We start from the raw sequence: 12,883 nt of genomic DNA, 5'->3' as shown, positions 1-12,883 counted from the left end.
AAGGACAGAAACTGCTTTCCAAGGATGGCTTCTGGTATCACTTATGCTGGGAGACAGGGACATTTCTCTGAGCAGCACACTCAAGACACAGTGCTCAGGGTCTTTTCCTAAAGCAAGATACCAGGACACCCTGTGTAAAACTTGGGATGGTATGAGCAGATCCATTCCCTCCCAGGCAAGGGTGCCACACTCCCGTGTTTCCATTCTCAAAGACTGACCACTAAATATACCTAGATTGTCATTTAACCTTATGTGTGTTAAAAAAAAAAAAAAAAAAAAGATAAATCAAGTCCCTACAAGGACTGAAGCGTCAGGCTGACTCAAAAATACCAGAAATACAGGTTGCCTTATGTCCAGTTTGAACCTCCAGCACTCAAAAACCACAGAAACGCACCAACTAGGAAATCCTTTAAAACTCCAATTAAGGAAAAACAATTAACAGCGATGAGCAGCCCCGTCAAGCCACCCGCGGGGGAGAGACCCTCGCACGCACCGCCAAGCCTCAGGGAGCCCCGCACGAGGGCCGAGAGCCGCCGAGCGGGGCTGGGGGAGGCGGAGAGCGGGCGGAGGGGGATGGAGGGGGGCGGAGAGGACTGGCGGCCCCGGCAGATGCCCCCCGCCCTGCGGCCCGCCGTTATCAGCTCGCGCCAGGCCGCTCTCGCTCCGCCCCGCCCCGCCCCGCTCGTTCCGTCACGTGAGGGCGCGTCGCCGCGTTCCCAGGCGCAGGCGCGGCGGCCGTTGTTGGCGGGTGCCATGGCGCTGCTGCTGCTGCGGGACCCGTTGGCTCCCCGGGCGCGGCTGTGGCCGCTGCCTCCCGGCGGTGGCGGCTCGGTGCGCGACCTCCTCCGCGATCGCGCTCGGGAGCTGGTGAGTGGAGGGTGGGAGGGGGAGCGGGTGGCGGTTGTGGGGAGGCGGCGGCGGTCTCCCTGCAGGCCTCGGGAGGGGGCGGGGGTGCCGGCGCCGGGCTCCCGGTGGTGGTGGTGGTGGTGGTGGTGGTGGTGGTGGTGGTGGTGGTGGTGGTGGTGGTGGTGGTGGCGGCGGCGGCGGCGGCGGCGGCGGCGGCGGCGAGCAGGCTGCGTGTCTGCGCTCGCCCCCTGCCCGCTAGCCGGCAGGCAGGCCTGCCTCTCCGACCTCGCCGCCGTGGAGGGGCCGCTGATGGGCTGTCGCACGTCGCGGCTGTGGGCACGCTTCGTCTCCTTGCGGTCGCCTAGCTGAGCAGGAGGGTTGCCTGTAAGAGAGCCCTGGGGTCTCTTGTATATATTTTATATTTACAAGAAAGATCTCAATCCTACATTCTTTATGGTCTAGAAAATGTGGGGTTTGTTTGCTTTTATGTAATTCTATATACAGTTCAGAATCTTTGAACATTTAACTCGGCTTTTTCCTATTCATGTTTACAAGCTGACTTAGTCTGTGTTTAATTCTTCGATAAACAGGAATTAAAACAAGTACCGTAGAGACTCTTTATGCTTTTAAGACGCTCTTATTTTTGCTTCCCCTCTGTTCCTGTAGGAAGGAAGGAAGGAAACATTACTCCCTAATAATTTACTTTTGTCAGAGTGTTTCAGTTTTCAATCGATCTGTGTCTCAATTTTGCTGTCTTTTAGAATATTCCTGAAGAAAGCTTGTATGTGAAATGTAATGGGCGACTGGTTAATGATGAAGATGCATTGCAGAATGGAGCTGTTTATAGTCTGGAACCAAGACTCTGTGGTGGAAAAGGAGGTTTGTTGCTTAACTGCTTGTTACTGATTGGGTTCTTCGGTTAAAAAACTTACGTTATACTGTAGTTTATACCGATAGAAGCAGTCCTAATATCTTAGCAGATCTCTTGTAATATGAACGACTGATACAGTGTCTCTGAGATGAAACCAAAGTCCCTGTGCAAAGCTGAGAAGTGATGTGGGAAGCTGCAGTTCAGCTAATGGCTTGGCTGGCATAGCTCCTCATCATGTCACCGGTCAGCTCAGCTCTGTCAGTAGAAATCTGTAACATGCATCAAAGGGACTTTAGGGTTGAAATTGTTTAAAAGCACCTGGCTTCTTACTCTCCTAAGTTTCATTTGTGGTCACTTAGACAAATATGCCAGGTACAAATAGTTTGTGATTCAAGTATGTTATATGACCTAATTGATTTTGTCTTCTCTTATTTGAAAAAAAAAATATTTAAATGCCAAGATCCCAGTAGCTGAGAACTAAAGAATTCAATCTAAGACAAACTCATTATGCTGATAAACTGTGTTACAGAATATATGTAGTAATCATACAAAATGATGTAGCCACTGACAGTGTGGACATTCCCTAAAATGGAACATGATGGGTGGAGCAAGTTTAGCAGAGTATTTGAGTTTAATTGGAGTTTGCTTTTCCAGTTCTCAGAATTTTCCAGCTATTGAGTTAAAATGCTGAATAACTGTGCAGCCTTGCATCAGGCTGCAGCTCAGTTTACTTTGCCTTGTTCATAGTTTTAGAAAGAACTGGAAATAAGTATTGTTGCTATAGCTTATGAGCTATTGTGGTTTCTTTAAGTGCCTTAAAAGTGGTGCATATGGTAGATGTTCTTAGTATAGGATGTTTCTTCCTCACCTATTGTCCATCAGCTTCAGTTATCCAGGGATGACACAGGATACACATTCTGTCAGTCTGTGTTACATAGGGGTCTTTAACAATTGTTCTTTAACAGTTTTGCCTGCTTTCTAAAGTGTTCCTTTTGTTTTGACTTCATAACTTAAAAGTTTGGTAAAAACAGGCAAACAAACACGGGTCAGAACTATTGAGATTTCCTGTATGATCTCAAGGGAATACACATTATGCTGGCTTAGAGAACTGAGCATTTTATTACCAGACCTAACTCAGCACCTGTGACCTTAGTGAAAGCATTGCTATTGATTTCTGGAAACATAACTGGCTAGGTGTAGCAGCTAGGTCTGCATTCTTCAGAATGTGGAATTTGATAACATGTTTCATGAGCTACAAAAGTTCTCCTCTCTAGTGGCAGCAATTGGTTTTATTAGCTGAACACAATACTTTTTCTGCTTCATGATACAGTAGGCTGTATGGATTGGTTGCTGTTTGTATACTTTTGGGGCACTGAAAAGTATAGATTTGTTAAGCTCTTAGTTAAAAAACTGCTTGGCACTTTCAAAATGCTTGAAGGATTATTTTAGTATTAATCCACATTGTGTTTCTTTGAGATAGTTAAATGACTGTCTTTCTTGAGCTGGAGACAACGTAAGGTAGGACTGATTGAGGGAAATGGGCAGCCTTGCCTATGAGTAGTTAGTGGCTGAGGAGTGTACAGAAATCTATTCTGGGGGGGCTCTCCAGCATAACATTGTATATCATGATCATCTTGATGAAGTGGCTAAGACTATCTCCTAAAAACGTTACTGTATTTTTTGTTAGACTTTTAAAAGGGGATTTGAGTTTGGTGGGGGCTAAAGAGGCCTAAGAGGGAGGTATATCCTGGCTAAATTAGAAGGGATCCAAAAATGTTATGTTGAGTTGGAAAAGGTCTCAGACTGTTGTGCTGCTGGAGTCCAGAAATGGGCTTTCATGTTAGAAGTCCTGCACAGGTCTATCTGGTGTGATATCAGGAGCACAAACCCAAGATGAGTGGTAAATGCTGCATACTTTTTTTTCACTTAGTCTTTCAGCATTTCACCCACTGACACTTCTCCAACTCATTGCAACTCTCAGGTTAGCTGTTATTTCATTTGCTTTGAGGGAAAGTGTTGAATTCACTGTATTCTTTTTCCATAATTATTTTGTTGTGTGCTAGCTCCATTTCCCGTTTAGCTAATTCTTGGTTACTTTTTTGTCAGGGTTTGGATCTATGCTGCGAGCACTTGGTGCTCAGATTGAAAAGACAACAAATAGAGAGGCTTGCCGAGATCTCAGTGGAAGGAGACTTCGAGATGTCAATCATGAAAAAGCGTAAGGCATTTTCTTAGAAGTTAGAATTACAGAATAAACTGACCATGTAGCTCACTGTTAAAAGAGGTCCAATGGCAGACTGTTGTAGCAATGAAATTTTTTAATACTAAAAAGAGCAAAAGTGAAACCTTAAGCATAGATGGCCTGGAAGCCAACCGGGTTCTTTTGACTCTTATTATTGCAAAATAGAGGTGATTGTACTGCAGCCTGCTCCTGAGAGACTGTTCTGCACCTCTTAGATTTCTCATCTGGAATTCTCACAGTTCTTTTCTCTGAAGCTGCAAGACCGTGATATTGGTGGTATGTGACCTAACTGCTGGTTTTGGCTTCCAAAATGAACTTTACACTCTTCTCTGTAGCAGAATCTCTTTATATTCCTTCAGTAATTCCCCTGGGAGCTGTTAGTCATCTTTTTCCATTGTCTCCCATCCTAGCAGGTGGTAGAAGCATTCAGTAGTTGCAAAGCAACAAACTGATATTACATTAAGTGTTGGAAACGCTCTCATTTTCATGGTTCTGTTTGCAGGATGGCTGAATGGGTGAAGCAGCAAGCAGAACGGGAAGCAGAGAAAGAGCAAAGGCGCTTGGAAAGGCTGCAGCGGAAACTTGCAGAGCCAAAGCACTTTTTCACAAATCCGGACTATCAGCAGCAGTGTCATGAAATGGCTGAGCGACTAGAAGATTCAGTCCTTAAAGGTATTGCAGTTTAACCTCACTTTCTCTCCTGAAAAAACAAAGCAAATTAAAAGCCCCTATAGCCTCATTCCAATATGAAAATTAAAACCCAAAAAGTACTGTCAATAACTCTTTCAACGGAATGACATTTTAAGTTCCAGTAAAATTTGTTGGCATTCATTTTTCCTTTTTGGGTACTGCTTCTCTCAACTTGCATTGAACAGCTTAACATGGATACTTCACACAGATGCTTCATCTTCTTGTGCTACAGTGTCATCTCATAATAAAAACAAAATTCTTTGCAGGTAGTGTCGCTAGTTCAGCTAAGAATCACATAATCATTTTCAGTGGAATAATAAAATATAAACAGGTCTTATTTTATATATATTATATATTATATATATTATATATGTATATACTAGAAATTGAACCCAACTACATAATACCTTGTTTCACTTACTGTTCTTTGTAGTTACTTTACTCACAGATTGGTCCCTTGCTTGCAGTGTGATAGTGAAACTTGAGGCTGCATAGGCAGTAGAACCTAGATTTCAGTTCAGGAATCTGATTTTAATTGACTCTGTGCCCTGGTAAAGCAGTGTGGGAAAGCTTTTGTTGCTACAGAGTTTATTTTGAAGTTTTGAGTCTACAGAAATGAGAACTTATAGTGTTTATTTTCAGCTGGTGTTTTAAATTGCATCTAAAATCAAAAGATCAGTAGAATTTACAATGTACATGAATTGTGTACTCATGATGTACACTTTTAACTGACTTTTGAAGGATTGCAGGCCACTTCAAGCAGAATAGTGTCAGCAGAAAGTGGCAATAGCCGGAAGCGTCCAGGTGAATCTGGAAAGAATGGAGCAAAATCTCGAAAAAGAAGATGTTTTTGGTAAGCATTATGACTCTCTTAGTACTTGATACTCAAGTATTAAGCCCAGAACAGGATGAAAAATTAGGTGCATATAAGTAAGCAACATCTTATCTGAGATGCAAACTTAAATGGTAAAATTAAATTGAACTGATTCAGTCAGAGAACTGAAAGTAGATGTTGCTGTGTTAATATAATTCTGTCCCAGCTGGAGTACACAAACTTTATTTGCAAAAATGGGCACTTCCCCACCCCTACCCCCTAATCTGGGTATATTCTATTACCTTTCATTGTCCTTTTTTTCACTAATGAAGTAAATTTACAATTAACATTAAAAAAAAAAAAAATTCCTGCCATTTTTCACTTAATGTAACATGAAAGAGAAGCTTTACTGATTCCACTGGTGGTTGGAGTAGCAATAGGTAGCACATGTTTCTGTATTGGTAATGCTGTAAAAAAAATAACCTGTTTTGCGGGGATGTTGGATCCTGTTCAATATTAGCAGCTCTTCCATTTACCAAACTATCCTCAATAGCTGCTAGAGTAGTTTACTGCACCTCTCTGAAGTGAGTTTTGGAAAGAAAGTGTGACAATAAAAAAAATTATTTAAAAAAAAAAAAGTGGAAAATAGATGAATATTAAGTTCTAATATACTCCTTATGCCAGGCTGGGATTGGAAGGATTGGATGATCCTGACAGTTCAGATTGTGAGGATGACAGTGAAGATGACTCCCCTCACACATCTGATGGAAGTTGTCCGTCAGGCAGCAGATATAATGAAAATGCTGGAAACGCAAACGAATGTTCTAGCAGCTCTCTGGATTCAGTAGAGGATAGTCCAGCTACCAGTGCAACTGAAAAACCACTGGAGCAGCCAGAAGGTACTGGAAGAGATCTGCAAGGAGAGACACACACAGGTGGGCAGACTGAAATCCCAGCTGAAGAAAGCAGTAAAATTACAAAGCCCTTGATGGATGAGGCCCAAGAAAAGAATGAAGTAACCCAGGCTCTGAAAGAAGAGAAGCAGGAAAATGTTTCTTCTAAGGCACAGGAAATGAACCAGTTACAGAGCACAGTAAGTATGAAGCAGTACAAAATGTGGTATGTCTCTCTATTCAGCTGCTTTTCCTCAATCGCTCTTCCCTTTGTGGATAAAAAAAAAAAATGGGAGGGGATTTTCATCTTATGACTTCAATGCATTAGATGTACATGCTTGAATTAGTCTCCCAGAGAAACTAATAGAATCTACAGAGTTTGATTTAGAGCACAAAACTTCCTAAGGTTAAAAGGAGAAACAGCTTAGCTGAAGATGCATCATACAACTTATGAAAATGGAATGTAGCAAGTTAATGGAAACTGCAGCCAAAGAAGGCTCTTGGTTGACAGTGTCTCCATGGAGAAAGTTGAATTGTGGTATGGTAGTGCTGTCCTGAGTGATGCAGAGTAGAATGGGTCAAGGAAGAACTTTCTAAGATTAAGATTTTAATAGTCTAGAGTTTCTGCTAGGATGTGGTTGCCCTTGGCTGTCTAGTATCGTCTTTCCTGAGATCCATGTTTCTCTCTATTTTTTTTTTTTTTTCTCCTACATAAATAGATACACTCTGGATCCAAAATTCTTCACTGAGGAGGGAAAAAGGAAAATAAACTACTTCTGTAGGATGAAAGACTCTTATCAATACTTTTTGACACGTTACAGACATTGTCCAATTTGACTATCTTATTTTTAACATAATTTGACCTTAATGTTTGTCACTTACCTCAGTGTTTAAATTAGAAGTTGTCCAAAGAGATACCCCTCATAACCAATCAGCTGATGAGTCTTACTTAGTTTTTATTATAAAGACCTGCATCTAGTTCCTAGAGAACCCTAGAAGTCTGGTGCAAGCTTCAACTTTTCATTGACTATCGAAAGTCTGAAAGCAGCAGCTCCTTCACTAGAGAGACAGGATTAGTGTAAATGGTGGGCTTCCTCTGAACTGCAAAGGATGGTGGAAGAGTGGCTGTAAAATTGATTGTCTGGTATATCCGTGGTGGAAGCAGGTCTCTAGTGTTGCCGTCCCATTATCTCTGCCACAGTCTGGGTTGGAAGCTGACCGTGCGCTTCCTTCTCTGGTGACTGACAGGAGGATGGCTGGGATTCTTCTGCTAAAAAGGCTTCGGATCAGTCTTCCAGCCAAGAGAGAATGTAGCTCTTCCCACTGAATTGATGAAAGCCCAACTTATATCTGGCAGTAAAAGGTGCCAATACTTGTGCTGCATTGCTCCTTGCATAATATTGCTATTAAAGTTCAGGGGTAATGAATCTAGGGTTATTTTAGCAATAAAACAAAATGTGGGTTTTTTTCAGGCTAGGGAGTTGCTTGGGTCTTCTGCCTTTTTTTCAGCTTGAGCAGAAGAAAGTTTACCATCAGCTGCCACTGCCAGTGACTGAATTCTGATAAGTAGAAGTTTAATACAGTTAAGTAGAAAAAAGACCAAGGATGTAATGTGATAAATTAGAACTGTGTCATCTACTGTACTATTAGAGCTGGCAAATTTTAAACAGGATGTTTACCATTCTTCACTGTTTACCTTTTGTTCAGTATTTGTGAGACTGCCTATTCCTAGAACAGGAAACTCCACCAATGCTGTGGCAGATTGTTATTGCAGGTGGAAATATTTTTATAATAGTCCTTGATGAATTTTTTTAAAAGTAGGATGAGACTAATGAGGTAACCAGTCTTTTTGTATGCTTAGCAGGACAAAGGTTCTAATTCTGCTAGCATTAATTGTTTTTGCTGAGTTCATAACAGAGTGGTCTCATTCCCACGGCTGGGAATACTCCATAACATACGTAATGGGGTAACTCCGTGATACGTACCATAAGACTAATGTGCTTTTAAGTACTGAACAAAATGAGCTTATTTTTTTGGTGTCCTTTTCAGTGTGTTAATGTTTAGTTTTAGTGTGTTAGTAAATTCCAGCATTTGAATTATCCAGTCTTTTTCCATGTTCTTTCATGGATGAGGCCTGGGGCTTGGACTGGACAGTCCTTTTCACCCTTGATTATTCTGCAAATACACTAATTTCCTCTTAAAATGAAATTTTAATCCATTTTCTTGTGGCAGGATGAGATGTGAGCTTCAGAACTTGCTTTTTGGTTAATCTTACTAAAAAGAGGGTACTTTTATATCTTTTTCTGTAATTATAGTGTAACTGCATTACAAGTCACTATTCATCCTCCTTCCTGCTACTGCTGGGGGCTTATTGGTTATATTTTAAATTGGGCTAAAAAAAGCTGTTAGCTTTGCCATGCCTCTTGGAAGCCAAGGTTCAGCTGCTGAACTGCTAGGTGAGATGGTGGGATGCTGGTTTTAATTCAGTTTTCTTGGGAAGTTTTTCAGTTTAACTTTTCCTGGAGATAGAAGCCACGTCAACTATTTTGTCTCCAGGGGAATCAGATTAAATACTGCCTTTTATTTTACGTTTTTTGTCATTCCTCTATTGCAAGTAGAGTGTATTAATTCTAGTGGAATAATTTTAAAAGTTCAGCAGTGTTTCTGTCCTTTAAAATGACCAGTGCTGCTGATTTGGAGGCTGGGTACACTGCCATTCTAAGCACATCTGCAGCTTGTCCGGACATGTTAGAGGGAGCCTTTAACTAGCAGAGGCACTGCGAGGAGTAGAATTGTAGCAGCACAGTTGGACACTGGGTACAAAGCTCACCTGAGCATTCACCTCACTCTTGGGTGTCCTCTCTTTACTAAGATTTGCATGTTTTACAGTTAGGCTGCTAGCTACCTTCAATTTGCTTGCACATGATGTAGTAATACTTTTTCTGGGTAGCATAAGTACCGCTAATAATGAAACTATGCAGCTTAATAAATATTGAGACACTGCTCAACTTTATTAAATAATTAGGACTATCTATACTTGTTCCTCCCCCTGCAATCAGGAAGAAAATAGTAATAATAGTCTGATGGGGTGTTTTTCTCTTTGCAGGAGGTGGAACCAATAGACCTACTGGCATTCAACTCTGCTGCTGAAATGGAAGCCCTGGGTTTAGACAAACTGAAGATGCAATTGATGTCTTTAGGACTGAAATGTGGAGGCACTTTAAAGGAAAGAGCAGCAAGGCTTTTTTCAGTGAGAGGTCTGTCTAGAGACCAGATTGATCCTGCCTTATTTGCCAAGCCATCTAAAGGGAAAAAAAAGTGATTTAACAGAAAATTATTTTGTATCCATTTGCTTTTAAAATTTTCTTATTCTGTTGTCATTCTGTACTGCCATATATAACTCTTTGACATTCCTGGATAGTTTGTTTCTATTTGTAATGAAGATCAATAAACGTAACACAGAGTAAGTTGCTAGATAGCAAATTAGTTATGCATTCAGTATGTTCAGTATTTAAGGAGTGAAACTACTATCTTTTGATAAGCTTTAAAAATGGTTATAACAGGTCTTAATGCAACAAGTAGAATAAACTGTTTTCTGGAAAATGTTTGTATGACACTGTCATTGCTTAAGAAATCCAGCAGTCCTTTCTTAGCTTTGTATTGAATCTCCTTTATTGTGTATTCCAGCTAGCACAGGTAGTTGTCAAATGAGAAACATTGAACTTATGATCCAGGCTTAAAAGCTGAAGTTTCTTTAAATAAAAAGAACATTTTTATATGGATGTGGTCAGTATAAATTAATACACTGTTCTGTGAGTTTGTGGGATGTCAGGTATCAGTATGATATAAATTATTAATGTGTTTATCTATTTTAGAGGAAGTTAAATAAGGGTATTTACTTTGCTCTGGAAAAGTAGCTGAGTGAGGGAAGAGAGAATCGCCTCCTTAAGAAATTAAAAGGAACAAAGTACACTTGCTGTCTGCTGAGTGATCATCTGAAGCTGAATGGGAGATTTGGGGTGTTTTTTAATTCTCTCCCTATGGTAAAAACAATGGCAGAGTCTCCCAAGGACTTAAACTATCCTCGAGCAGCATCTGTAATCTCGGTGCTGGGAGTTACCCTGCGAGGTGGTGAGGGCCCCTTCTGGATGGGCCGCATGTTCACATGACTGTGGGTGCAGCTGCCACTTCTCTGGTTTGAGACGCTTTTGAAAAGTGTTTCGTTCAGTGCCTCAGATTTCAGTTTTTACCACCATATGTTGGAGAATGTTGTTTATGACCTGCTTGTCAGATTTTCTTGTAGAGACGCTTGAAAAATTAAAAATGATCTCTCCTGACATCATACCATTTGTTTATCTGTTTTAAAGTTGGCTCATAAAGTTTTGAATTGCAATACTGGTAGGAAATGGGCTTCAAATGCTGGGGAATCAGTTCACGTGTGTAGTATTGAATGTTTCTGACATGAGAGGAGTTTGATATTTCAGTCAGCTTTGCAATCTTATGACCTCTCTCCTCAGAAGCTGTTTTGTTTATGCTTGGAAGTTCTGGATTGAGAGGGGGTGTTAAAGCGCAAGGATTTATTCTTGACAAACTCTACAGGCAAGCTGTTAAATCAGTCCTGTTGGTGCAGCTGCTCCAAAATGCTGCTTAACCTGGCAGTTTCTCCTTCCCTCACCAGTGCAACCTTCCCAGGCACGCTCTGTTACAAAACAATACTGAAGGCTCGCTGGCCCCCAGGTTGTGTCCGTCAGTCTGTCCGTCCCCCTAACCCTGCTGTGGGGGCCGTGGGATCCTGGTGCTGGCAGGTGTTCACTGCAGGACCCCAGGACACCTGCAGGACCCCCCTGCCACCCTAGGCAGCCAGCCAGGTGGCGGCTCTGCTTTGTAGGAGACAGAGTGGAAATTATTTCTAATGCACAGACGATAGTTTTTCTACCTGCAAGACAGATTTGAGACTCCCTATTTGCAAGTGTAGTTGATGAGGTATTTTTTCAACTGAGTACCGCCAAAATTCTAAATTTACATCCACAAGATAAGCTTTGTTAGCCTCCCAAGGAGTTATGAAAGAGATAATGCAGGTATTTGCAGTATACTGTCACACACAAACCCATCACTTGTGGATCTGTTTGACACCGTGTTCTGAAAACACAAATCATGACACTTCAGGGCTAAATTATTAAAGCACATTTAAACTGTTCTCTGTTTACCTCCATATAGGATCCAAAAGTAATGAACTTAGTATTTTGCAGCTTATAATTAGTAAAATCTGGTTTACATGATGAGCAGTGGCTTAAATGCAGCAAATTATAAACTAGGTAAGAAGATGTCTGGTGGCAGTAAAGCACTTAACATGTCTGACATTTTAATCTATGTGTGGGTCTTGGAAAACTTAAAAAAATGAGGGGGAATAGAGGGACATTAAGATTCTGCAAATAACATCCCATGGTGATTGTGACAGGACAAGCGGACCCTGGGTAGAAAGGAAAGGGTTTCGTTTACTGAGTATATTAATCAGGAAACTGCTGTGGAGGGTACTTGGGAGGTCACCTCAGCATAATGAAGTTTTGCTGGCATAAATGTCACCTGGGAATGTTACACACTGGCATCAGTGCCCCTTGGGTGGCCAGACTTGGGTGTGCTTACAGCAGACCTCATATACGCATGTACATCGTTGGGGTCAGGAGAGCCTTCAGCTCTACGAACACGTTCAAAGGCCTCTGTAGTATGGCAAGGCTAGCGTGGGCCAAGGGAGAATACACCACTTTGATGACACGTTTTGGCAACGACTCTTCCCTAAGTTATTTTCCCTCACTGTAATTTCACTCTTGCTTCAGCTGCACAGACGCAACCATTTCTGAGTTACCCCACGTGTCGCCCATTTGCCTTTTTTTTGTTACTGTGGATTCGTTGTTAGATCAGTTTCCTGATGGGGCACATGATGTGGCTCTAACAAATTTGTGCCAGCACAACTGAAGTGGTGTTACATAGGGAAGGGAATAAACACTGGCTGGTGAAGGGGAACTGGAATATTTGAAACCAGCAGTAGTGCTAAACACCTTATTGATAAACTGTTTTAAGTAATGCCAGAATTAAAAGAAATACCCTACATCTGTGTTAGAGGACCACAGCTTATATGTACCTTGAAGCAGCTCCACACCTGGCACATGTATTTGGGAACTGCTTAGCTCCTGCTGAGCTAGACAGGAACAAGCACTTGCTCTGTGATAGGCCTACGTGAAGGGTTAGTCTAGAGCAATACTGGGGAGAGCTGTACGCGTGCTCACTGGCAAGGCTGGACTTTCATGTGTCTGTAGGGTGTCCGTCAGAAAACAGCTGGATAGCTGAAGTGCTAAGGCTTGGACAATAAGCCCAAGCCAGAGTTGACCTATAGATGAATCCTGTATATATTATAACTGATGACCATTGTGCTAGTAGGTATTATACTGAGTTACAACAAACCACCTCTTCTGTTGTAAAAGGTGGAAAAGTATTGAAGCCTGAGCAACAGGCCCCGAGCCGAAGCTGCT

The 12,883-nt window shown here is 41.8% G+C and overlaps 1 protein-coding gene across 1 annotated transcript; it reads left to right on the top strand.

The window, feature by feature from the left end:
• Positions 1–732: 732 nt before the first annotated feature.
• SDE2 (SDE2 telomere maintenance homolog) lies at positions 733–10,692 on the top strand. The gene is made up of 7 exons (XM_074897315.1): positions 733–867; positions 1,608–1,725; positions 3,824–3,935; positions 4,462–4,631; positions 5,391–5,502; positions 6,148–6,556; positions 9,463–10,692. The coding sequence occupies exons 1-7, from the start codon at positions 754–756 to the stop codon at positions 9,676–9,678; spliced, it is 1,251 nt and encodes a 416-aa protein (XP_074753416.1). The 5' UTR covers positions 733–753; the 3' UTR covers positions 9,679–10,692.
• The last annotated feature ends 2,191 nt before the right edge of the window (positions 10,693–12,883 follow it).

Source organism: Athene noctua, chromosome 1 (genome assembly GCF_965140245.1).
Source record: "Athene noctua chromosome 1, bAthNoc1.hap1.1, whole genome shotgun sequence".
NCBI lineage: Eukaryota > Metazoa > Chordata > Aves > Strigiformes > Strigidae > Athene > Athene noctua.
This window is presented reverse-complemented; position numbering and strand designations above follow the sequence as displayed.